Genomic DNA, 22621 nt, shown 5'->3' with positions numbered 1-22621 from the left:
GAGTGCCTTGGACTGCGAGAAGATCCAACCAGTCCATCCTCCAGGAAATAAAGCCCGACTGCTCATTGGAGGGAAGGATACTAGAGACAAAGTTGAAGTACTTTGGCCACATCATGAGGAGACAGCAAAGCCTAGAGAAGACAATGATGCTGGGGAAAGTGGAAGGCAAAAGGAAGAGGGGCCGACCAAGGGCAAGATGGATAGATGGCATCCTTGAAGTGACTGGACTGACCTTGAAGGAGCTGGGGGTGGTGACGGCCGACAGGGAGCTCTGGCGTGGGCTGGTTCATGAGGTCACAAGAGTCGGAGACGACTGAACGAATGAACAACAACAACATTTATGATTTATTGATAAATAATTAAAAGTCCCATGATAAATCTATAAAAAACATTGGGGCCTGCAGGAAGTCGAGGTGCCTAAAACCTTATGTAGGTATGTTGGTTTGTGCCTCAAAAGCTCCTGTGTGGTTTGATGGATGTGGACCAGACTTGGCCCACAGAGCCTTTATGGCCCAATTTAAAGGAATTGATGGGCCTCTGCCAAAAAACCGATGCTTCAAGGCCTAAAAATCCAGAAAAGGAAAGGAAGAAAGCTGATTGGCTGTTGCTAGGCGAAGTGGGCCTGTGATGTCACTGGGGAACAAAGAGCGTGAAGCTGATTGGCTGTTGCTAGGTAACGTTTCTCTGGGAGGCAGGAAGAAAAGAAAGAGAAAAAGAAGGGAAGGAAAGTGAAGAAGAAAAAGGAGTGAAGGAAAAGAAAAGAGGGGAAAGGTGTATGAGGGAAAATGAGGGGAAGAGGAGGAGAAGGCCTATGAGGGAAATGGAGGACAGGAAAAGAGAAGGAAGACAGAGAAAGTGAAAGGGCCTTTGAGCAAAATTTGCAAATACTAAGTAAGGGGCTTTGAATGAAATAAACAGCAAAAGAGAGACATACCCTTTCTCTGACTTAAAAAGAGCAATAAGCTGAGCTTCGTAACGGAACAGAGTGCAGGAAATATAGACATGAAGGAGTTGCGGTTTTCTGTTACTTGCTTTTGTTAAAAGGTTAAGAATGTTGTTTTTGAAACGCAGAGGCCACGTGTACAAGGAGGGTACTTTCCATCAAAAGGTCAGAATTATTATTCATAAAAGGTGTTTTCCCTACGCTTGTTGTTTGTAAATGGGCTATAAAGTTTGCAGATTTCAAGGGAAGAGCACGGCAGTCACTTGAAGGGTAGCATCTGTGCATGCTATCAGCTGTCCGTCGTTTTCATGAAAAAACTAAAATAAAAACCTTGGTTTTTTTAAATTTTTCATTGAGACTGTCTCCATCCTTCCGTGCTCCCGTGACGTGGACCTGAAAAGACCCAATTTAGGGTCTCTAACAAAAGAAAAAGAGTAGGAAAGAAATGGGGAAAAGATATGAAGGGAGGAAAGGAAAGAAGAGGAACGAAGGAAAGAAAGAAGGGAAGGGGAAGAGAAAGGAAAGAAAGAAGAGGGGAAAACAAGTGAGGGAAGGGAGAGGAATTTATTTACTTTATTTATATACCGCTTTTCTCAGCCCTCAGGTGACTCAAGGAAGGCCTTTGAGGGAAATGGAAAACAGGAAGAAACAGAGAAAGTGAATAAGAAAGGAAAAGAGGAAGGCAGAGGAAAAAAAGGCGGAAATAAATTGGGGGAGTAGGGAAAAAAGGAAAAGAAAGAAAAGGGGAAAATATATGAAGGAAGGGAAAGAAAGAAGGGAAAAGAAAGGAAATAATGGAAGGGCAAGGAAAGAAAGGAAGAGGGAAAAGCTATGGAAGGAAGGAAGAAGAGAGAGAGGATGCCTATGAGGAAAACAGAGGACAGGAAGAAAAGAGAAGGGAAAAGAGAAGACAGAGAAAGAAAATATGAAAAGGTATGAAAGAAGCAAAGAGAAGTGAAAGAAAGAAAGGGGAAAGGTATGAAGGAAGGGAAGAAAGAAAATAAAGGAAGGAAGAGAAAAGAAAGAAAAAAGATGGGAAAAGTGTATAAGGGAAAGCAAGAGAAGAAAGAAAGGCAGGAAGAAGAGAAGGAAAAGGCCTATGAGGGAAACAGAGGAAGGAAAGAAAGGGGAAAAGAAGGGGGGAAAGGAAGAAAGAAAGAAAAGGGGGAAAGATGAGAGGAAAGAAAAAGAAGGAAAGAGGAAGGAAGGAAAGAAGAGAGGGGAAGGTATATGAAGGAAGCAAGGGTAGAAGGAAATAAAGGAGAGAGGGAGAAGGTGTAGGAGGGAAAGGAGAAAGGAGAAGAAAAAAAGAAAAAAGGCAAAAGAAGGAAGGGGTAAAGAAAGTAGAAGGAAGGAAGGAAAGGGGAAGGGAAGAGAAAAGAAAGGGACCAAGAAAGAGAGGGAAGAGAGAAAAATAAGGGAAAGGAAAGAATGTATCTCTAAGAAAATGCAAATCTAGGCAATGAGGGCATATCAGGTAGTAAGTTCTAAAATTAAATCATACAGAAGGCAAACATTAAAAAGAAAATTGTCTTTTACAATTATTAAAACAGTTCAATTAAAAGAAGTAACAATAAAAAGACACCTTTAATTTCCAGCTATAGTTATACATAGGACAACCCCACCCACCCCTTCCAGCAAAGAAAATCCCAGAAAAGCTATCAGGAGTGTAAAACTAGTACAAAAATTATATTGCTACATATCGGTCTCTCCTGAATGGCACAGTTGCCAGTTGTTTTGAAGATTGATTTGTCGCTTTTATATAAAAATAAGAATAATAATAATGACAATGATAAAAGAAAACCAGGATATGCTACAAAGGATCCCGAGGAGTTACAAAAGCTTGTGAATAATTTTACAAATGACTTGTGCATATAAACAACCGAAATTCAGGGACGGCGGTGGAGGAGTCATTGTTATGCTCCACTTGGAAGCTTCCAGAAACATCTGCGTGCCAGCTGTTGGAGGAAAAGGAGAAACGTAGTTCCAGATGGAGGAGAAAACAACAGTTCTTGTGTTGTTTGGAGGATCTGGAATCTAGTTTGTCTTGCTGGCCAAAGGAAGCTTCTCTTATAGATTAGTCCAGGTGAAGAATGCAGCCTGGTCCATTTGGGGTAAGTATTATGAGAAGTTAAAAAACTTTGTCTTAAATTGAGAAAGTTCTTCTTTTGTATTGATTTATGAAGCCGAAGGAAGGAAGGAAGGATCCTTGACCAACTTAAATGATGGACAAGATTCTGCAGAGAGGCTAAGATAGTGATCTGAGCCTTCGATCTTTTCTGCATCCACTATTTCTTCTTGGATTTGCAAAAAGCTCTGACCAAATTTGGCTTTTATGGATGATCCTTTGCATCTTCTGTTCCTAGAAAAAAAGTATTTCACTGGTTTTCTCTGTCAGTTGCTTCTCCCCCTTCAAACCGAAGTCAGAGGAAACTTTCGCTCTTTGACTCCTTCACATTTTGAATAACTAGGAACCAAACGGATCAACAGCATTTTTCTAGGACCAATTGAATAGATATAGTTTCATGCGTAAAGTCAAAGAAATTGCTTCCAAGTCCTGGTTGATAAAAGAGGTCACAATCAAAGGGTCCCCAAGGGATGGCCATCTGACTTCTCTATTGAAGGAGAACCCACCAAAAGAAGTCCATCCTGAAATCAAATGGATTTCTGTTACTGTGAGCAACTGCAAACTGCCATGGTTGGGGCCCCTGGCTATACATTACTATGGTATAAAGGGGCAGCGATTAAAGTCAACAACCCCCACATTTGTGCAGAATATGCTTTTCAAATAATAATGAAGCTGAACAAATGAAGAGGAGGCCCATTTCCAAGACAGCACTCTTGCCCTGGGATTCCTCCATTTCTTCCTGAGAACTGGAGAAGACCCTGGGATTTCTAAGGGGATAAATACGGTTTCATTGAAGGGAAAGGAGAAACAGGAGGTGGCTTCCGTGTGCCTCCATTTTTTCACCCAGAGTTGGACGTTCTTCAGGAGGGACATAGTCGATCTGATCACAGTAGTGTAATCTCACTCGGTGGGAGTGTAAGCCTCTTTTCCCTTGCGTGCAGCAAGCTCTCCATGTGTGTGGCGATTACCCGGCATAGCTCCAGACCCTGGGACGGGGAGAAAGAAAGAAAGAAAGAAAGAAAAGGGATGGTGTTCATTCATTTCAAGTAGGTTACTTCTTTGAAACTACTGTGATAGCGCCATCACGATAAGTGCAATAGTGTGACCTTCCGGATATTGTTGGGACTGCAATTTCCATCAAAGCTGAGATTCTACATTGCGATGTGAAATATTTAAATCTATCTTTTCCCTAAATACTGACATCTGACAATTTAAATAATCTTAAATCGTAGAAACAGCGCCATTGCGCACTCAGAAACCCATCCGCTCATGCATTCCATTTCATATTCTATGGTGCAACATTGCCCTTATCACCATCATCATCATACTCCATTTTTGTCCCTGATTGAAACACAAATCGGCCAAACAAGGCAAGGGCACACAATCAATGCACAACTTTGCATGCAGACTCCACTCTGATGTCAATATTGCGGCCCATTTATCTCAGAGTCTGCGAGGGTTTCTTAGCACTCTCAAAATTTGGAACAAATTGCATTCAGTTCAGGCCACTGAGTTAAAACTTTTTGCCATCATCTATGGATAGAAATGTATCAAATATTCCTATGACACAACATTACTGAAATACAGTTATTTTGATTTGATTTGTTGGGTTTAGCCTCCACATTTCTTCAAGGCATCTTATGATAAGGTTTAGCAAAATTGCAAAAAGTGTAAAAAAAAAGAGTTAAGTAACAGAATTAAAAAAAACACACAGTTAAAAACATACTGAAACAGTACAGCACACAGCACACCACATCACACATACATAACGCCCGGGATCCCACATTTAAAGTGGTGCCAAACTGCATTAATTCTACAATGTCGATGCACCCCTACAAAATGTTTTCCAAAGGAAAGTTATCAGATTCTTTTATATTTTTCTAGGTATCAGAAACTCACCTATTCATTTCTCACCTGTAATTCAAACTCACAGATTAGAATATTCAGCCTCCTTTTAAAAGCTTACAAAACAACACAAAGGGTGTCATTTGAACACTTGAAAAAAAACTATAGATATATTATCAGAATCATTATGCCAGTTGCAAGCTACCTACCATCTGAAGGTTAAGCTTCACAGAGCCAGTGGAAGGAGACAGAAGAAAGGGACAGAAGAGGACAGAAAGAATGAAGAATTAAATGCTATGGTATTTACAACAAATTCGAAATATGTATCATCAACAAATGCATGCTGCAACCAAACACAAAGACAGCTGAAAGAAAAAGAAAAAATGTAACCTAGCAAGAAAAATTCCCAGCCAACATCATTCCAATCAAATAAAGTATTCCACCTTAAAAAATCAATACTCTTTCCTAGAATTGCCAAAATTCTACAGTCATTACTCAGTATTGGCCTTATAACTGTTGGCATCATCTCTATCTCAGTTTTCCAGGAATCTGGTAATTTGTTATTTAATTAGTGGTTGTGTTTTGAAATAGTAAAATAGGGGGTGCGGGGGACAGTTTTGACTCAGATGTTGGCAATCCGACCCACACTTTGGTTATTTGACCCAACCATATAAAAATGCTAGCCCAATATAACAAAGTTTTCAAATTTTCTATCTAAGACATACCATTCATATTGGAGTTTTGCTTTAGATGAGCACAATGTCACCCCAAGACTTAAGTGATCTGGTTTTCTAGACTTAAAACCTTTTCTCGGCCACTCATTATCCCAAATTATTGAAGTTTGTGAGTGTTAAAGGGCAAACCAGCAAATGGTTAAGTTAGCGGACCAATTGGCTACCAAATCTTAAACATATTTTAGTCCTTTTCCTCTTTATAATTGTTATTTGGATACTTGGTTGTTTTATGACTCAGTTGCTGGTTATATGATACTTCTGTTTGCCCTCCAGTAAACAGATGGTGCCAGGCTCCACTTTGGCTCAAGCACAAATTGATCAATTGGATACTTGGTTGTTTTATGAAATGAAAGGTAAGATAATGGACTTCAAAGAAGATGGAGAATTTACTCAGCCCCATTACACTGGATTGCCCCCTGAGCCCAATCATTGCAAGGACACTTTTTAAAACAGGCATCCTTTTGGAGACACAGTGAAAGTACAGTTTTTAAGCATTTTTATGAGCACAAAGAGGAGTCAATACCCGTCATCGAAATCTTCCCATTTCTACATGCTGTCGAGAGGGAGTCCCAAGAGCAACATCCATGGGAAATCCTGCCTCATTTGATGGGTTCCATGGGAATATTTCTTTGAAGTGTATAGAAATAGGTAGAAATGGAGGAAAACATCCATTTGGGCTATACATGGTCAATAAAGGGTCTTAGGGCCAAAAATGTGGCCACCAAGGTTGCCCACTTTAGACCTTTGGAATGTTGAGTTACCCCACCTCCTTCATCCAAAGACGTTCACCAAATTGTCTCCACTCAAAAGTTAGTTTTGCCCAAATGGGTTCCTGGATCCACCCCAAATAGACTAGATGGAGGGGAAATTTTGATGGCAGCTCTATGCCGCTCTTGGGGCATGGTGCCATTTCCTACCTGCTCCAGCTGCAGTTGTGTGATCCTTTGGGACATCAGATCCCCCAACATGATCTCGACATATGGATAGCTAGAGCCAGCTGAAGGGCGCTGGGTGCGAGTTGACTGGATCTCTTTCAACGAGAAGGTCACAATGGGCTCCTGGAAGAAAAGGCAAATCAATCACTACCTTTCGTTCTTTCAAGGAAGTCCTTTCCATGCCCCATTGGCAAACACACATCCACAGAGCCTTTTGGAGGAGCTACAGGTCATTTTAGGACACTTCCGACCTACATGAGTCTCCTTGTCCAAGAAGTTCAGCCCATTCTGGTTAACAGCAAGGATGCAAGGGGAGACAACAGTGTTGTTGCTGCAGCTCTGGATGTAGAAGAAGGACGAGCCAAACATCGGGAAGGCACTCAAGAGCCCTGGGTGCGAGAGAGTGGTTGGGAGGAGGGGGGTCAACCATTTTGAGAAGGACTAAATGTCCTGACTGCTTTGACGTCATGCCATAAATCTGAACATGGGATGTACGTAGACTGTGGTTCCCAACTTGTGCTCTGCAGAGCTCTAAGGACCCCGCTTGCACTTCCCAGGGGCTCTGTGGCTGTTCCAGGAGAATAATTAATAATAATAATAATAATAATAATAATAATATAATTAAATTAAATTAAATAATAAGAAACAAAACGTAGAATCAAAGTAAGAAAATGAGAAATTTTGAAGCTTTGGAACACTCATTTGAACATTGTTTTCCAACAGTTAAAGAGAAGGAGCTTGAGGACTTTAAATAAGTACTGAATATGTTCTGTGTGAACACAAAAAAAGACAAAAAACCACCGGAATACTAGGTCCTCATAGCTGTCTTTCAGACTACTGGAATACATGACTCTAAAGCAGAAAATGGACATATCTGGTCTTGGATGTCTGCTTGTTGGGATATGGATTTGTCTTCCCCATTCTTTCCAACAGAAGCAAGTTCAGTCCCCAAATGTCCACACTTGGTTAGTGTAACTGGCAAGATTTCGAGATGACTTCTTACCTAGGAACTGTGCACGAGCCTGGTGCATGCTCAGGGCCTGCGCTTGTTGGATGTGCTGCGTGACCATTTCAAGCCAAGCTTGAGCTTTCTGCAGATGGAAGAACTGGGGTGGGATGTAGTCCTGGACCTCTCGTCTTGGAGCAGGGAAAGAAAGGGGAAGGAGAAAAGTCACACAGGGAGCATCACTGTATCTACTTTGTAGGGTTAATGTAGTACAACATTGCTTTAACTGCCATGGAATCACTGGAGTTACATGTGGCCCCTGCACCCGTGGGCAAGGCAGGCTCCAAAAGTGGTGCCAAACTGCATTTATTCTATGGAGTAGATGCACCCATTGATTGCCACTGGTGACCCAGCGGTGAATTACCCCCTGTGTTTGGCCTTTGGACATACAGGGTTGGCAAGTAGACGCGGTCCTTGGCCCGATGCTGGAGGGCCGCCAGCCGGGAGACTTGCTGGAACTGTTGCTCACTCGGTGGGATGGTGTTGAAAAGGCCCTTGAGATAATCTGGCAGGACCTGGGCAGGGAGAGAGACAAAGCTAGGCTGGTGATGAGGGGCGTTGTAGAAGCTGTACATCTGTGATTACCTATGTTTTCCTGTTTCCATTGTAAGTTCAGGAATGTACCCTGCATGGACCGTGGGGTTGCACTTAATAACAAGACAGACCCTTCTTCTCCAGAAAATATTCTCTGGTGGCTCCCATGCCAATGGGGTGGTGAATCCACTCTGGCCAAGTTTAGCACCTTTGATGGCTCTTTTACAGTTTAGACTAAGACCCAGAGCAGATCCAAGTAGCCTCACTTCCTTGCCAGTGGGGTGGTGAATCTGCTCTTAGTCCAGATTTCACAAGGTGGCAGTCTTCTAAACCCATGCAGAACCTTGGCCAGTTCCTTTCCAGTTTGGATTAAATCCCAGACCAGGTCTAAGTGGCCTTACTTCTGTGCCGGTGAAATGGTGAATCTGCTCCAGGTCTTAATCTAGAATTCACAAGCCGCCTGCCCTCTAAAGACATTCATTATAGTTTGGACTAAAACCCAGAATTGATTGAAGTAGCCTCACTTCCATGGTAGTGGGATGTTGAATCAACTCCAGGTCTTAGTCCAGGCCTACAAGGTGCCTGTCTTCTAAGTACCTTCAGCATCTTGGATTTCTCCTTTCCTTTTGAATGGGATCAAAGTGGCCTTACTTTTATGCCAGGGGGTGGTGCTGAATATGCTCCCAAGTTTTAGTCCAGATTTTGCAAGGGGCATTCAGCACCTCAGAGGGCTCCTTTACAGCCTCACCTGGTTGTAATGCATGGTGACGTAGAGCTCGTTGTCAAATTTTAAGGGCTGGGCCCAGATGACACGCCGGTACCAGAACATGGAGTTGCTGTCCACCTCTGTGGCCACGTCGAGTATGTACTCCCTTTTGTTCAAAGGTCGCACGTTCTGATCTGCAGAGGAGAAACTTGGATAAGCTTAGATTTGTCCACTGCACACTTGGCACATTGGGACATTGTTGCAACATCTGTTTCCAACATCTGTTTCTAAATGGGGAGCCTAACCTCACCCTATGTCCAACTCTCCATATCCACATATTCTCCATTTGTGACTTGAAAAAGTATGGTGGTGAATCTGCTCCAGGTTTTAGTCTGAACCTATAAGGAGCTATTGAGTCTTTCAGAGTAAAACTTAGAAATCTAGAGAACTTAGAGAAAGGCAGCATCCAAACACAATAAATAAATAGATAGAAAATATAACAGATAGAAAGATTCACTTCGGTTGGTGACAGCAAAAATGATGTACTCATCAATGGCTTCGGGACGGCACAGACCCATTTCAGAGCACAGCTCTTCTATAACATCCTGGGCAACCTAGAAAAGTGGACGAAACAAAGGGATTCACTGTTGAACCACAGAAAACTTGGAATAATACCTTTCCTTAATAGAATCTGAAAGCTTTGGGGCGACCTTGAATGCTTCCATGGCATTTGACATCCTTGAATGCCTAAAAATACATTAGACTTATTGAGCACAGCAAATCTGGAGAAAGCACTAAATGCTACCTCAAAGCAGGAAGATTACACTATGCAACAAAAATGTTTTTTTTTTCTGTTCCTGGTTTGAAAATGTTATTTTCTGTTTAATTGTGAGGTCCTTACTTTGAAAGTGGTAGTTATACTCCAGAAACTTTGTTTTTGTGGCTGCCACAAACCATGTTGAATTGGTTGAGACTCTATGAGATATCCATTGAAAAACTACAGCAAAATGTGCTGCAGGATATCCTGCCAAAACAACGATTTTGCAGTTTAATGTTTTTATGATTGAACCAATTAGGAAACAACATTTATAACCCGGGAACAAAAGTTGTGTTACATAGTGTTGTTTTTATCTTTCTTCGCACCTTTCAACAATATCATAAAACACAATAGTCCAGTCCCCAAGTTCTGAGTGTAGTTTCTTTCTGTTTGTGGGCATGGTTTTCCCCATTTTTAATGCTCACCGAACAAGTTTTGATTTTGAGGTGCCTCTCGATCCCTCCTGGCAAGAGGAAGAGCTGTCGCTTGGAGCTACGTCCGGCCTTTTGCAAAGGAAGAAGGGGAACAGAAGATCAAAGTTTGGACTGGGCTGAAATTAATTCAATTCAACAGAGAAATATGCAACACTGAGGATTTTGGGAGTTCAACCACATCCTACCTAAGTCTATAGTCCTCATCAAGGAAATAAATAGGAAGCAAACAGGATTAAGCTAGGGAAAACCTTCCCATTATCCTCCGTGAATGCCTGTTGTCTCTGTCTGTCTTTCTCACTCTCTAGTTCAGGGGTCCTCAAACTTTTAAAGCAGAGGGCCGGTTCACTGTCCCTCAGATTGTTGGGGAGGGGGGGGGGCGACTATATTTTGAGAAAAACATGGACAAATTCCTAGGCACACAGCAGATATATTATTTGTACTGCAAAAAACATGAATGAACAATACAGTATTTAAAATGCTGAACAATTTTAACCAACATAAATGTACCAATATTTCAGTGGGAGTGGTAGGTCTGCTTTTGGCTGATCAGATAGTCAGGGGCGGGCTCAACCCATTACGCAAAGTAAGCATTCGCAGTATAGTTGATTTTGCCCAGGGGCGCTCTTGAGGCGCTCTTGGGGGAAAATAGACCTTGACATATGCGAGTTGTAGTTACTGGGATGTATAGTTCACCTACAATCAAAGAGCATTCTGAACTCCATCAATGATGGAATTTAACCAAATATGGCACACAGAACTCCCACAACGAACAGAAAATATATATCAGTGTTTGGTTGGGGGGGGGGGGGGAGCCAAAATACTGTTTGCTTACCGTTGAAAATTACCTAGGGCCGCCTCTGCAGATAGTCAAGTTAATTCAGATTGTTGTTGTGTGACTTGAAGTTGTTTCAGACTTAAGAGTGACCCTACGTCTAAAGTTTAGACCAGGGGATGAGTAAATGACCTTGTAGGGCTGCATCTGGCCCATGGGCTTTAGTTTGAGAACCCATGCTCTAGTCCCTCTTCTCATGTCACTGATGATACAGACTGATATTTCTCAGGTTAAATGCCTTTGTGTTAAGTTACCGAGACTTTGTGGTCAGTGTCCTCTCAGTGCGTCCTCTCTAAGTCTTAGTGTGACGACTGAATGCAGAATGTAGTCTCTGAGTCTTTCCTTTTTCTATATCTTAGATGGAAATGGAGATTAAACCAAATCTCTACTTAGATTTATTTAGTTTTTTCTATCTAGAAATGTAGTTCTTTATGTTTTTAATAAACTTTTTGAAACTTTAAGGTAGACTCTGCTGCTCATTGTTTTTAAGCTCAAGTTTCCTTCAGCCACACTTGGCCTCCTGCTGTGTGTGAGTAAGCTACTTGTTTGTATTTTGTCTTTTAAATACCTGTTATTTGGGGGGAATTTCCATAACAAAGGGAAGTAAGATTCCCAGTATATTATGGGCTAAAGATTGTGTTCAGAACTCTAGTGTCTTGCCAATCTACAAATCCCAGGATTCTACAGGAGGCAGCCATTGCAGTTAAAGAATTATAACTATAGCATGAAACAGCCCTAGCTTCCAATGGATTTCCAGACCAGACTCACCACCACGGCTTTGAGTTCTATGCTGCTGGGGAATTCACTCCGGCCACCAAACTGGAAAGTTTTATGCAGATTTTGCTCGCAGGCTTTGGCAATTCCTAGAGAACATCATGAAAAAGAAATCAGAAAGGAAGTGAAATGAGAAAGAGATCCATCCCAGAACAATGCTATCCTATGAGACTAGGGTTCCATTATACTAGGGCTACTAGATTTTGGGGCTCTAGGTTTTATGGTTCCTCTCTAGGTGGAGATTAAAGAGCCCTTTCCAGTTTGGACCCTGGCAACAAAACACAGTTTTTTTAATTGAACGTTAGGATGTCTCACCTTGGAAATGCATGGTGGAGTCATTGTAGGTCTCCTGAAGGAACCATAGAAGGTAAGGCTTGAGTACCTCAGAGCATCGGTAGTAGGCGCTGAGAATGTAGAAAAGCCGCCATCCTTTCTGGCAACTGTCCCTGCACAAAAAACCCCCAAAGAGGAGAGTTCAGATAATGTGACACAGTTCTCCATATTTCTGGATGTGACTTGTGGATTTATTTAAAATTATGTCCTGGAATTCATAATCCTCTGGTCAATATCTAGCGGAATTGACCACAGAGTTACACTGCAGGATCTGGAAATTCCTGAAAAGGACACATCTCTAGGAATCGCTCCATCCTGGAGTATAATTTTATGATCAAAGTCCAGCAAAATATCTCTATCAAGAAAGCCATGAGTTTAAAGATCTTAGTGATCCTTGAAGGTCTCCATCAAGGAAGCCATGACCAGGACCCTTGAAGGACTCTATCAAGGAAGCCAAGTATGAAATGACCAGGATTCTTTAAGGTCTCCATCAAGAAAGCTATGAATTTAAAATGTTTATTATTGGGACCTTTGAAGGTCTTCATCAAGAAATCCGTGGGTTTCAAAATGTTGGTGAATGAGATGCTTGAAGGTCTCCATCAAGATATTTATGGGTTTGCAAGATGTTGATGATCAGGCTCTTGATGGTCTCCACCAGGAAAGCCTTGAGTTTCAAGACGTTGGTGACCAGGACTCTTGAAGGCTCCCATTAAGGAAGCCAAATATGAAATGATCAGAATTCTTGAAGGTCTCCATCAGGAAAGCCATGAGTTTCAAGATGTCAATTGAGCCCTTTGAAGGTCTCCATCAAGAAATCCATGAATTTGCAATATGTTAATGATTGAGACCATTGAAAGCAAGATGTTGATGATCAGGGCCCTTGAATTGCTTTGAGTCTCCTTGTGGAGAGAAAAAGTGGGGCATAAATAAACATAACAATAAGAGTTATTGTTGTTGTTGAAGGTCTCCACCAAAAAAGCCATGGGTTTCAAGATGTTGACCAGGAGCTTTGAAGTTCTCCCATTCAGATGATCACCGTGAATCAAGGACCTCAATATGGAAAATAACAACAAAAACAACCAACAAGTCCTCCCACACCATTTATTTTCCTCAACTACTGCAAGACTTTCATTTGTCAGGACTCACGTACGCCTTGGAGCTGGTGTTGTCCGTAATCTGTTTGATGACCTGGCAAAAAACTTCATCCCTGAGGACCTCATGGTCTCCACAGAGCTGGGAAAGACATGGGAGAAAGTATGCAAGGATAGAAATTTTAACAAACGTCCCACTTCGGCCTTTGAAAAACCCACTTCTTGATCACCTACCCTCTCCAAAGGCCTCCTCATGTAAAACAGGAATGAAAAAAATGACTTCAATGGGATTTACTTCCAAGTTCTCTTCAACAGTTGATTCAGGGTGCATTTACGCTATTGAATGAATGCAGTTCTATGCCATCAGTTCTATGGTTCAAAGTGATGGACTCTCAAGAGAAGTAATTCTACATAGTATTGATCCTTCTCTGCCAAAGAGTGCTAAACTACAACTCCCAGTATTCCACAGCATTTAGCCAAAGCATATAAAGTGATTCATTCAACAGTGTAAATGCACTCTTGGTGTGTTCGATTTCCTTGATTTACCTTCAAAAGTGCATAGACTGCATCTAACTCGGTCTGTCCTTTGAGCGGGAGGTCTCCCATGAACTTCATCACAGCTAGGAAAGCAAAGAAACACATTCCGAATCACCAAGGGAACCTTTGCTTTAGGATGGATGAGAGAAGAGAATGTTTGTGCATTGATTCTACATGGGAGAATGAATGCAGTTTGACACCACTTGCATGGCTCAGTGCTATGGGATCCTGAGAGTTGCTGTTTTACAAATGACTGAGCTTTCTTTGCCAAAAAGTGCTGGTGCCTCACCAAATTCCAACTCCCAGGATTCCATAGCTATGACCCATGAAAGTAGTGTCAAACTGCCTTCATTCTATAGTGTAGATGCACACAGAGGTAGCCAGCTCTTTCCTGCAAGCCGACTGCCAAAGAATGGAGGCGCAACGGACCCAGATCCAAGCTCTTTCTCACCTTGGAAGGCTTCCGAAGCCAGTTTGTTCAGGCTGCTGTCCGTAAATTCAATGAGTGATTCCTGGATGGGGTTCTGTCCAGGATAGGAAGAAAAAGAATTGCATGAAAGTCACAGACTTGGACCCAGTGCAGCAGTATGTAAGGTGGCTTGCACACCCAGGAAGGAGCACTTCCCATATCAGTTTTTTGGATCACACAGGTTTTGGATCACACAACTTCTGGGGATGCCTGTCATAGATGCAGGTGAAGTGTCAGGAGAGAATGCTTTTGGAACAAGGTCATACAGCTTGAAAAACGTACAGCAACCCAACCTTTTAAATCGTTGAGTCGAAAGGAACATTGTTCCAGTTTTAGAAAGCCTAAAGCATTACCTTGGTGAATTTTAGCAACTCTGTCACTCCCTTCGACTCGCTGCTTCTTTTGGATTTCTGCTTCTCTGGGTCCCTGAAACGAATTTGAACTATGAACTTTCCATTTGGTGGCATTGCAACCACCTGAGTCTCTGGCCATAACCCCTTGATGTTATACTTCTCCTTATTCTATGCCCTGTTCCTATCCCACACTGGATCAAATGTTTGTCTATACAATCTCCTCCAATGCCATATCATTAGGCAATATTTCTGCAGCACACACATTATATTCCTCTTAGTGGGATTTTATGGATAAAAGCTCCCATTTCTGCCCTCCATAGAAGTGATTGATAATGTTGCTCCACTCACTTATATAGACTGAAAGGAAAGGGCAGATATATTTGGGAAAAGCCCACTTTTGCAGGTGTTAGAGGCACAGAACCCCTTGAAAGTTGAAAACCCACAACTTATGGAGCTTTTATCCATAAAATTAAAAGTAAGACTGCCTTTCTAGGTTCTCCAGCATGACCCTTTGGCCAACTTCCCCAAGATTTGGACCATAGGCTCACACTGGAGGACCTACAAACCTAGAGAAATAGTTCTGTAGGAACCTCTAGGTCCTCCAATGCAACCCTGCAATGATAGACCTAGAGATTCCTAGAGAGAGAGTCATCAAGTCAACCTGCAAAAAGAGGCAGGTAAGAAAGTAATTGTATTATTATTATTATTATTATTATTATTATTATTATTATTTTCTCCAAAAGAGCCAATTTGCCACGTCACGGACCCAGGCACTCGACTCACCTCTGGGTCCTCCGGGGGCATGGGGTTGTGCCCACAAACAATGGCGGGGGTGTTCTACCTAAGTGGCCGGCCGAGGTGGGCACGGAGTGAAGACACCACCGAGACCAGGAGGAGACGACTTCCTCGGGTGCCAACAGGCCCTAGAAAGGGGTTTTCCAGGTCCCCGCGTCTGTCTGTCTGTCCATCCGCCCGCCACGCACTCACATCTTTGCCCGGGGACCTTCTCGGAAATACTTCTTGGCAAACTCCAGCATGGTCAAAGGGCTGCCGCTGGGCGGGGCACTAGGCTTGGCACCTCCAACTTCCTCCCCACTTTCTGCATATTCACTGCTGGATGGAGACACCTGGAAAGGATACCAGATCGGGGCCCGGGGTGATTATCTCAGCATTTTACAGAAACCTGGTTGGTTAATCGGAACTGGATAAGAATCACAATGGTAGTATGGTGGGTCAATTGGACTGGAATCTCAGTGGTTGCATGGTAGATTATAATGTACTGAATTCATGGTGGGTCAACTGGATTAGAATATCAGTAGTTGCATGGTAGGTCAATTGTATTGGAATATCAGTGGTTGCATGGTAGGTCAATTAGACTGGAATCACAATGGTGGTATGATAGATTTTAATTCATGAATTCATGAATACTGAATTCATGTTGGCTCAACTGGATTGGAATATCAATGGTTGCATGGTAGGTCAATTGGATTGGAATATCAATGGTTGCATGGTAGGTCAACTGAATTGGAATATCAGTGGTTGCATGGTAGGGCAATTGGATTGGAATCACAATGATGGTATGGTAGGTAAATTGGATTGGAATATCAATGGTTGCATAGTAGGTCAATTGGATTGGAATCACAGTGGTGGTATGGTGGGTCAACTGGATTGAAATCTCAATGGTTGCATGGTGGATTATAATTCATGAATACATGGTGGGTCAACTGGATTACAATATCAATGGTTGCATGGCAGGTCAATTGGATTGGAATATCAATGGTTGCAAGGTGGATTATAACACTTTATAACACAATGTTTGTTCCTGGGTTACAAATGTCATTTCCTAATTCCTATTACAAAAAAACATGGAAAAAGTTTATTAAACTGCAAAAACTTTGTTTCTGTGGGACATCCTGCTCTAGTTTTTCAATGAAAACCTCATTGAGTCTTAACCAATTCAACATAGTTTGTGGCAGCCAAAAAAAAATGAAGTTTCTGGAGTAGGACAACGACTTTCCAAGTAAGTACCACACAATTAAACAGGAAATAACACTTTCAAACCAGGAACAGAAAAAAATTAAAATTTTGCTACATAGTGTAATGTACTGAATTAATGGTGGGTCAACTGGATTAGAATATCAATGGTTTCATGATGGGTCAACGAGATTAAAATCTCAATGGTGGACCAATTGGATTGGCATACTGAATGGTTGCAAGGTCGGTCAACTGGATTAGAATCTCAATGGTTGCATGGTGTGTCAAGTGGATTAAAATCCTAATAGTTGCATAATGGGTTAGCTGGTGTAGAATCTCAACGGTGGGTCAACTGGATTCGAATCTCAATGGTTACCGTACAGTTCCTTTCTTCAAGGTACAAAATGACCTCCTTGATGGACTTGCCTCAATTTTTTTGTCAAGCTCCTGTGCCACGGCTGCTGATGCCACGGCCACAGCCACCGAAGCGGAGGCGGCTACTTTGCTTTGCTTGTCCTTGGGTTCTTCCTTCTTCTCAGTCGGAAGATGGGTGAAATCTGGAGCGGCCACAGGCTGGACGCAGTCGGCAGGGAAAAAGCCAGATTTCCCATAGATGGCACCAAACTTCCATCCTGTAACCATAATAACAACAATAAACATTGACAAAATCACGATCTGTCAACTGCAAAAGGCTACCTTACTTGGATCTGCATGCATCCTTCGAAAATACATCACACAGTCCTAAACGCTTGGGAAGTCTTTGACTTATGATTTTGTGATATAAAATCCAGCATATATATCTCTTGTTTGCTGCGACATACTGTGTTTTTGTGTCAGTAAAATAATAAGAGGATTGGGACACAATCTAATGGGAAGGCAAGCCACAAATGGTGCAGAAGACATTCCGATGGAGAGATGCATTGACCGTAAAAACAACATCCAAAGACCCTATTCCACCTAAACATTAGAAAGAACCTCTTCACTTTAAGGGATGTTCAGCTGTGAAATAGATGGCCTTCTTGGAGGCTGGTGGATTCTCCTCCGAGTTTCCAGACCTTGGAAACTAGAAGGCTTCCATCTTGTCCACATTCTTCTTTGATTATTTTTGCTCAGAACCAGACTTAGGGTTATGCCAAACGAGGTTTGCCCAAAGCAGAATGGAGATTAACTATAACCGCTAATGATCTAGACCAGAGTTTTCCCAAGCTTTTCTTGTTGGCGACACAATTTTTAGATCTGCATTATTTCACGACACCGTCATTGAGTTTGACTAGCAAGCCGGAGGTTAAACCAACCTCTTATAAGAAATATATATAATAATTTCATATAATCTTTACTTTTTGGACAAGGAAATTGCTCCTTGAGACTTCTTATGTCCGACAGTTGATTCTTTCATAGCTGCTATATGGGATTCCTCACATGATATGATTGAGTGAAAAGGTGTAGATAGGTAGATAGACAGACAGACAGCTATAGTTGAGAGAGATATGACTGAGATATTATAGAATCCCAGGGTTAGAAGGGGGGCCCAGGGACATCCAGACCAACACCCTTCTGTCATAAAGGAAGATAGAATTATTATTATTATTATTATTATTATTATTATTATTATTATTATTATGACTCATAGAGTTGGAAGGGACCCCAAGGGCCAACCAGTCCAACCGCCTTCTGGCATATAGGAAGATAGAATTACATTGTTGTTGTTGTTGGAGCATGTAAGGAATCAGTGAGTATATGTGTGTCAACTGTAAAATAAGATGCATGAAGCTGATTGGTCAGGCTATGCCTGGAGAGCAGGCTAAGCCTGGGACTTTTGGATACTGTCACATTTTTGGTCAGGCTTCAACTATGCAGGTTCTTGGAGCAGCAGAGTGAGAGAAATAGGGAGAGAGAGACAGTTTGGGATGTGCTCTCTCTTAATGAACTGCTGAAGGAGTTTATCTACATGGACAAAGAAAGACAATTTTAAATCTCTCATAAAAGGACATTATGTGAGTTGATACAGCTGATCACATTGTACATATGTTGTTCCGAACTATGAAGAGTAAACTACTTGTTCTTTACTGTTCACCTTAGTGGCATATTTTCTTTCTCTGGCAAGGCAGTGTGTGGACTGATCAAATATGAACTACATGTGGTTTATTTTACATTACACCATTATTATGCAATATAATATTACTACTACTACAAATAATAATAATAATAATGCAATATTACAATTATATATTTTATATTACATGTAATATAAGCTTTGTATGCTACAATACAGTAATATATAATACTGATATTGTACTATGCTAATAATACAATATATTGTTTGTATATATATCTTATAAGCCTCTCTGAGTCCCCTTTGGGATGAGAAGGGCAGCATATAAAAGTCGTAAATAAATAAATAGATAGACTCATAGAGTTGGAAGGGACCCCAAGGACCATCCAATCCAACTCCCTTCTGCCATACAGGAAGACACCATAAAAGCCCTCCTGATAGATGGCCAGATGGTTTTGCTTCAAAATCTCCAGAAAGGAAGACTCAATCATACATTGTACAATGGGATGACGGTTGGATGTCCATCTGTTGGGTGTTCTTTGACTGTGTCGTCTTGCCTGGCCGAAGAGGGTTGGATTGATGTGACACTTTGGCTCGGCTGGCTTTTAAACTTGTACATTTTAATTAATTTGATACCTTTCCTCTTGATATGTTTTGTCCCTTATTTATTTTTTTAAAGTTAGGTGTGAAATTGTAATCGTCCAATTTTGTAATATCTTTTATTAGTCTTGATGGAGATGTCGATTTGATTTGTAGGATTAGGTGGTTTTTAATTGCAACATGACTGCGTGGTGACGCACCTGTGAACTACAAGTGACACACTAGTTTGGAAAGCTCTGATCTAGATGCTCTCTTAGTTTAACCCTTGCAGAGAAAAGCACTGCATCACGCAAGATAAAAGGGGTGGGGAGTGTGCAAGAGGGGTATCAACCACGGCACTCAGTGGAAGGGGCACCCACCAAAATCCAGAGTGCCCTTCTTGACGTCCTCCAGGAGCAGGACTTTCTTCCTCACCACGCAGCCGAAGTAGCGGTCTGTGGGGACGGGAGAGCCACCAGGGCATTGGGGAGAGGGATCAAGAACACCACAATCCCCAGATATAGTTGCAATGCCACTAAATGGGTAAAACAAGGCCCTATAGCAGACATGGGCCAACTTTGGCCATCCAGGTGTTTTGGACTTCAACTCCCACAATTCCTAACAGCCGATAGGCTGTTAGGAATTGTGAGAGTTGAAGTCCAAAACACCTGGATGACCAAAGTTGGCCAGTGTCCGCCCTGTAGCAAAGGGCAAGGGAAACCTTGGATCCAGGACCCGAGAATTTGAAAGCCTTGTTATCCCTGCATTGGTTTGCCCAGCAAGGAGATTCTGGGTGCATCTGAATGAAGTTTGATACCAAATTAACTACTCAATGCTATGGCGTCATGTGAGTTGTAGTTTCACAAGGTCTTGGCACCATGGCTGAATGCTGCAGACTCCTGGGAGTTGTAGTTTCCCAAGGTCTTGGTGTCATGGTCCAATGCTACATACCAAGTCCTGGGAGTTGTAGTTTCCCAAGGTCTTGGTGCCATGATCAAATGCTACATATGGTCCAATGCTACATACAGATGGCTGGGAGTTGTGGTTTCCCACAGCCTTGGTGCCATGGCCCAATGGTACAGACTACTGGGAGTTGTAGTTCCCCACGGCCTTGATGCCATGGCCCAATGCTACAAAATCCTTGGAGTCATAGTCAATGCTACATACAGATGCCTGGGAGTTGTAGTTTCCCATGGCCTTCGTGCCATGGTTCAATGCTACAGACTCCAGGGAATTGTAATTTCCCATGGTCTTGGTGCCATGGCCCAATGCTACAGACTTCTGGGAGTTAGGAGTCAATGCTACATACAGACACCTGGGAGTTGTAGTTTCCCACAGCCTTGATGCCATGGCCCAATGCTACAAACTCCTAGGAGTTGTAGTTCACCACAGTTTTGACGCTATGGCCTAATGCTTCAGAATCCTGGGAGTTGCAGTTTCTCACCATCTTTGTGCCATGGTCCAATGCTACATATAGACCCCTGGGAGTTGTAGGTTCCCAAGGTCTTGGTGCCATGGTCCAATGCTACATACTCCAGGAAGTTGCAGTTTCCTAAAGTGTTGCTGCCATGGTCCATGAAGGGATCATGGTCCAAAGCTACATATGGTTCAATGCTACATAGAAACTTGTGGGAGTTGTAGTTTCCCAAGGTCTTGGTTCCACAGTCCAATGCTACAGACTCATGGGAGTTGTGGTTTCATAAGAGTCTGCCCAAGAACTACAAATCCCGGGAACCAGCCTACCCCACACACCATAGGGATTCCCATTCAGTTCCTTTGCTCGCTCTCACCTGGGCCCAAGCCCTCCATGGGCCGAAGGCAAATGATGTCTCCTTTGTGGAAACGCAAGAGATTGTTGTCGTCGCTGATGTGGTTCTTGATAGCAACCATATACTGGGAATCCTAAGGGGAGGAAGTCAAAGGCATGTCGAGGTTCAATTTGCACTATAGAACAATAGATAGATCGTTTCAAGGGGAATCTGGCCCCTAATCTAAGAAACCACCCCAAATAGCTGAGAAGGTGGCCAACAATGACCCAACAATGACTACAACTCCCAGCATCTTGTCTCCTACCTTCTTGAGCTCCATGATGAAATAGTCAACCAAGGCCTTGACCTGGGAGGCTTTGGGGGAGAAGAGGATGAGCTTTTCGTGGCTGAGGTTGAACTCCAACATGTTCTTGGAAGGGATGGAGACGAAAAGGATTTCTCCATAGCTGGGGTCAAAAAACAACATTGCGTTAAGTGGGAGGATGAGGTGGGAAGGAAAGGGAAAAAAGGTCAATAACCCTCAATGGTATACCCAAAACTAGAGTTGGAAGGGGACCCAAAGGCCATCCAGCCCAACCCCATCCCGCCATGAAGAAAGACAATCAAAGCACTCCCGACAGATGGCCATTCATCCTCAGCCTAACAAATCTCAAGAGGAGGAGACTCCACTGGATTCCTAGGAAAGCATGTTCTACTGCCAGTTTTATCATCTGGCAGTTCTTCCTAATGTGTTGTCGAAGGCTTTTACGGCCAGAATCACTGGATTGCTGTCAGTTTTCTGGTCTGTACCGCCATGATCCAGAGGCATTCTCTCCTGACGTTTCACCGCATCCATGGCAGGCATCCTCAGAGGTTGTGAGGTCTGTTGGAAACTAGGCAAGTGGGGTTTATATATCTGTAGAATAATGTCCAGGGTGGGAGAAAGAACTCTTGTCTGCTTGAGGCAGGTGTGAATGCTGCAATTAGCTACCTTGATTATCATTGAATGGCCTTGTAACTTCAAAGCCTGACTGGTTGCTGCCTAGGGGAATCCTTTGTTGGGAGGTGTTAGCTGGCCCTGATGGTTCCATGTTGGGAATTCCCCTGTTTTTTAGCGCTGCTTTTTATTTACTGTCCTAATTTTAGAGTTTTTAAATACTTGGCCCAATGCTACAAACTCCATTTACCACGTGGACAGGTCTGTATAGGGACCACCAAACGCAGTAGCATTGCCCAGACACGAATCAAGGAACATGAAGGCACTGCAGAGTGATCCTACCAGAGAAGTTAGCCACTTGATGAACCGACTTGGACACTGCATATTATTTGAGAACACAGAAATGCTGGAGCATGTCAGTCTACACAGAGAAGCCACTGAAATCCACAAGCATGTGGACAACTTCAACAGAAAGGAGAAAAGCATGAAAATGAACAAAATCTGGCTACCAGTATTTAAAAACTCTAAAATCAAGACAATAAATAAAGAACAACACTCTGAAAAGAGGGGAATTCCAGACAGGAAACAATCAGGGCCAGCTAATACCTCCCAACAAAGGATTCCCCTGTTCAGCAACAAACCAGGCTTTGAAGCCATTCAATGCTAACCAAGGTGGCCAATTGCAACAGTCACACTTGCCTCAAGCAGACAAGAGTTCTTTTTCCCACCCTGGACATTATTACACGGATATATAAACCTCACTTGCCTAGTTTCCAACAGACCTCACAACCTCTGAGGATCTGCCATAGATGTGGGTGAAACATCAGGAGAGAATGCTTCTAGAACATGGCCATGCAGC

General features: G+C 42.5%; 1 protein-coding gene across 1 annotated transcript in view; it reads right to left on the bottom strand.

The window, feature by feature from the left end:
* Positions 1–2849: 2849 nt before the first annotated feature.
* The window catches only part of LOC137097955 (unconventional myosin-XV-like), an 84438-nt gene continuing 64666 nt past the window's right edge, over positions 2850–22621 (bottom strand). Inside the window, exons 44-62 of the mRNA XM_067473444.1 lie at positions 21151–21292; positions 20868–20979; positions 19458–19532; positions 16855–17077; positions 15475–15581; positions 14472–14560; positions 14101–14173; positions 13659–13732; positions 13172–13254; positions 12004–12134; positions 11683–11777; positions 10074–10151; positions 9349–9445; positions 8874–9025; positions 7982–8106; positions 7589–7722; positions 6841–6974; positions 6568–6708; positions 2850–4057 (exon numbers count right to left, since the gene is read on the bottom strand). Coding sequence (XP_067329545.1) covers positions 3956–4057; positions 6568–6708; positions 6841–6974; positions 7589–7722; positions 7982–8106; positions 8874–9025; positions 9349–9445; positions 10074–10151; positions 11683–11777; positions 12004–12134; positions 13172–13254; positions 13659–13732; positions 14101–14173; positions 14472–14560; positions 15475–15581; positions 16855–17077; positions 19458–19532; positions 20868–20979; positions 21151–21292 — 2167 coding nt within the window. The 3' untranslated portion in view covers positions 2850–3955. The remainder of the gene's footprint in view (positions 4058–6567; positions 6709–6840; positions 6975–7588; positions 7723–7981; positions 8107–8873; positions 9026–9348; positions 9446–10073; positions 10152–11682; positions 11778–12003; positions 12135–13171; positions 13255–13658; positions 13733–14100; positions 14174–14471; positions 14561–15474; positions 15582–16854; positions 17078–19457; positions 19533–20867; positions 20980–21150; positions 21293–22621) is intronic.

The sequence above is a fragment of the Anolis sagrei genome, chromosome X, assembly GCF_037176765.1.
Source record: "Anolis sagrei isolate rAnoSag1 chromosome X, rAnoSag1.mat, whole genome shotgun sequence".
NCBI classification, from domain to species: domain Eukaryota; kingdom Metazoa; phylum Chordata; class Lepidosauria; order Squamata; family Dactyloidae; genus Anolis; species Anolis sagrei.
This window is presented reverse-complemented; position numbering and strand designations above follow the sequence as displayed.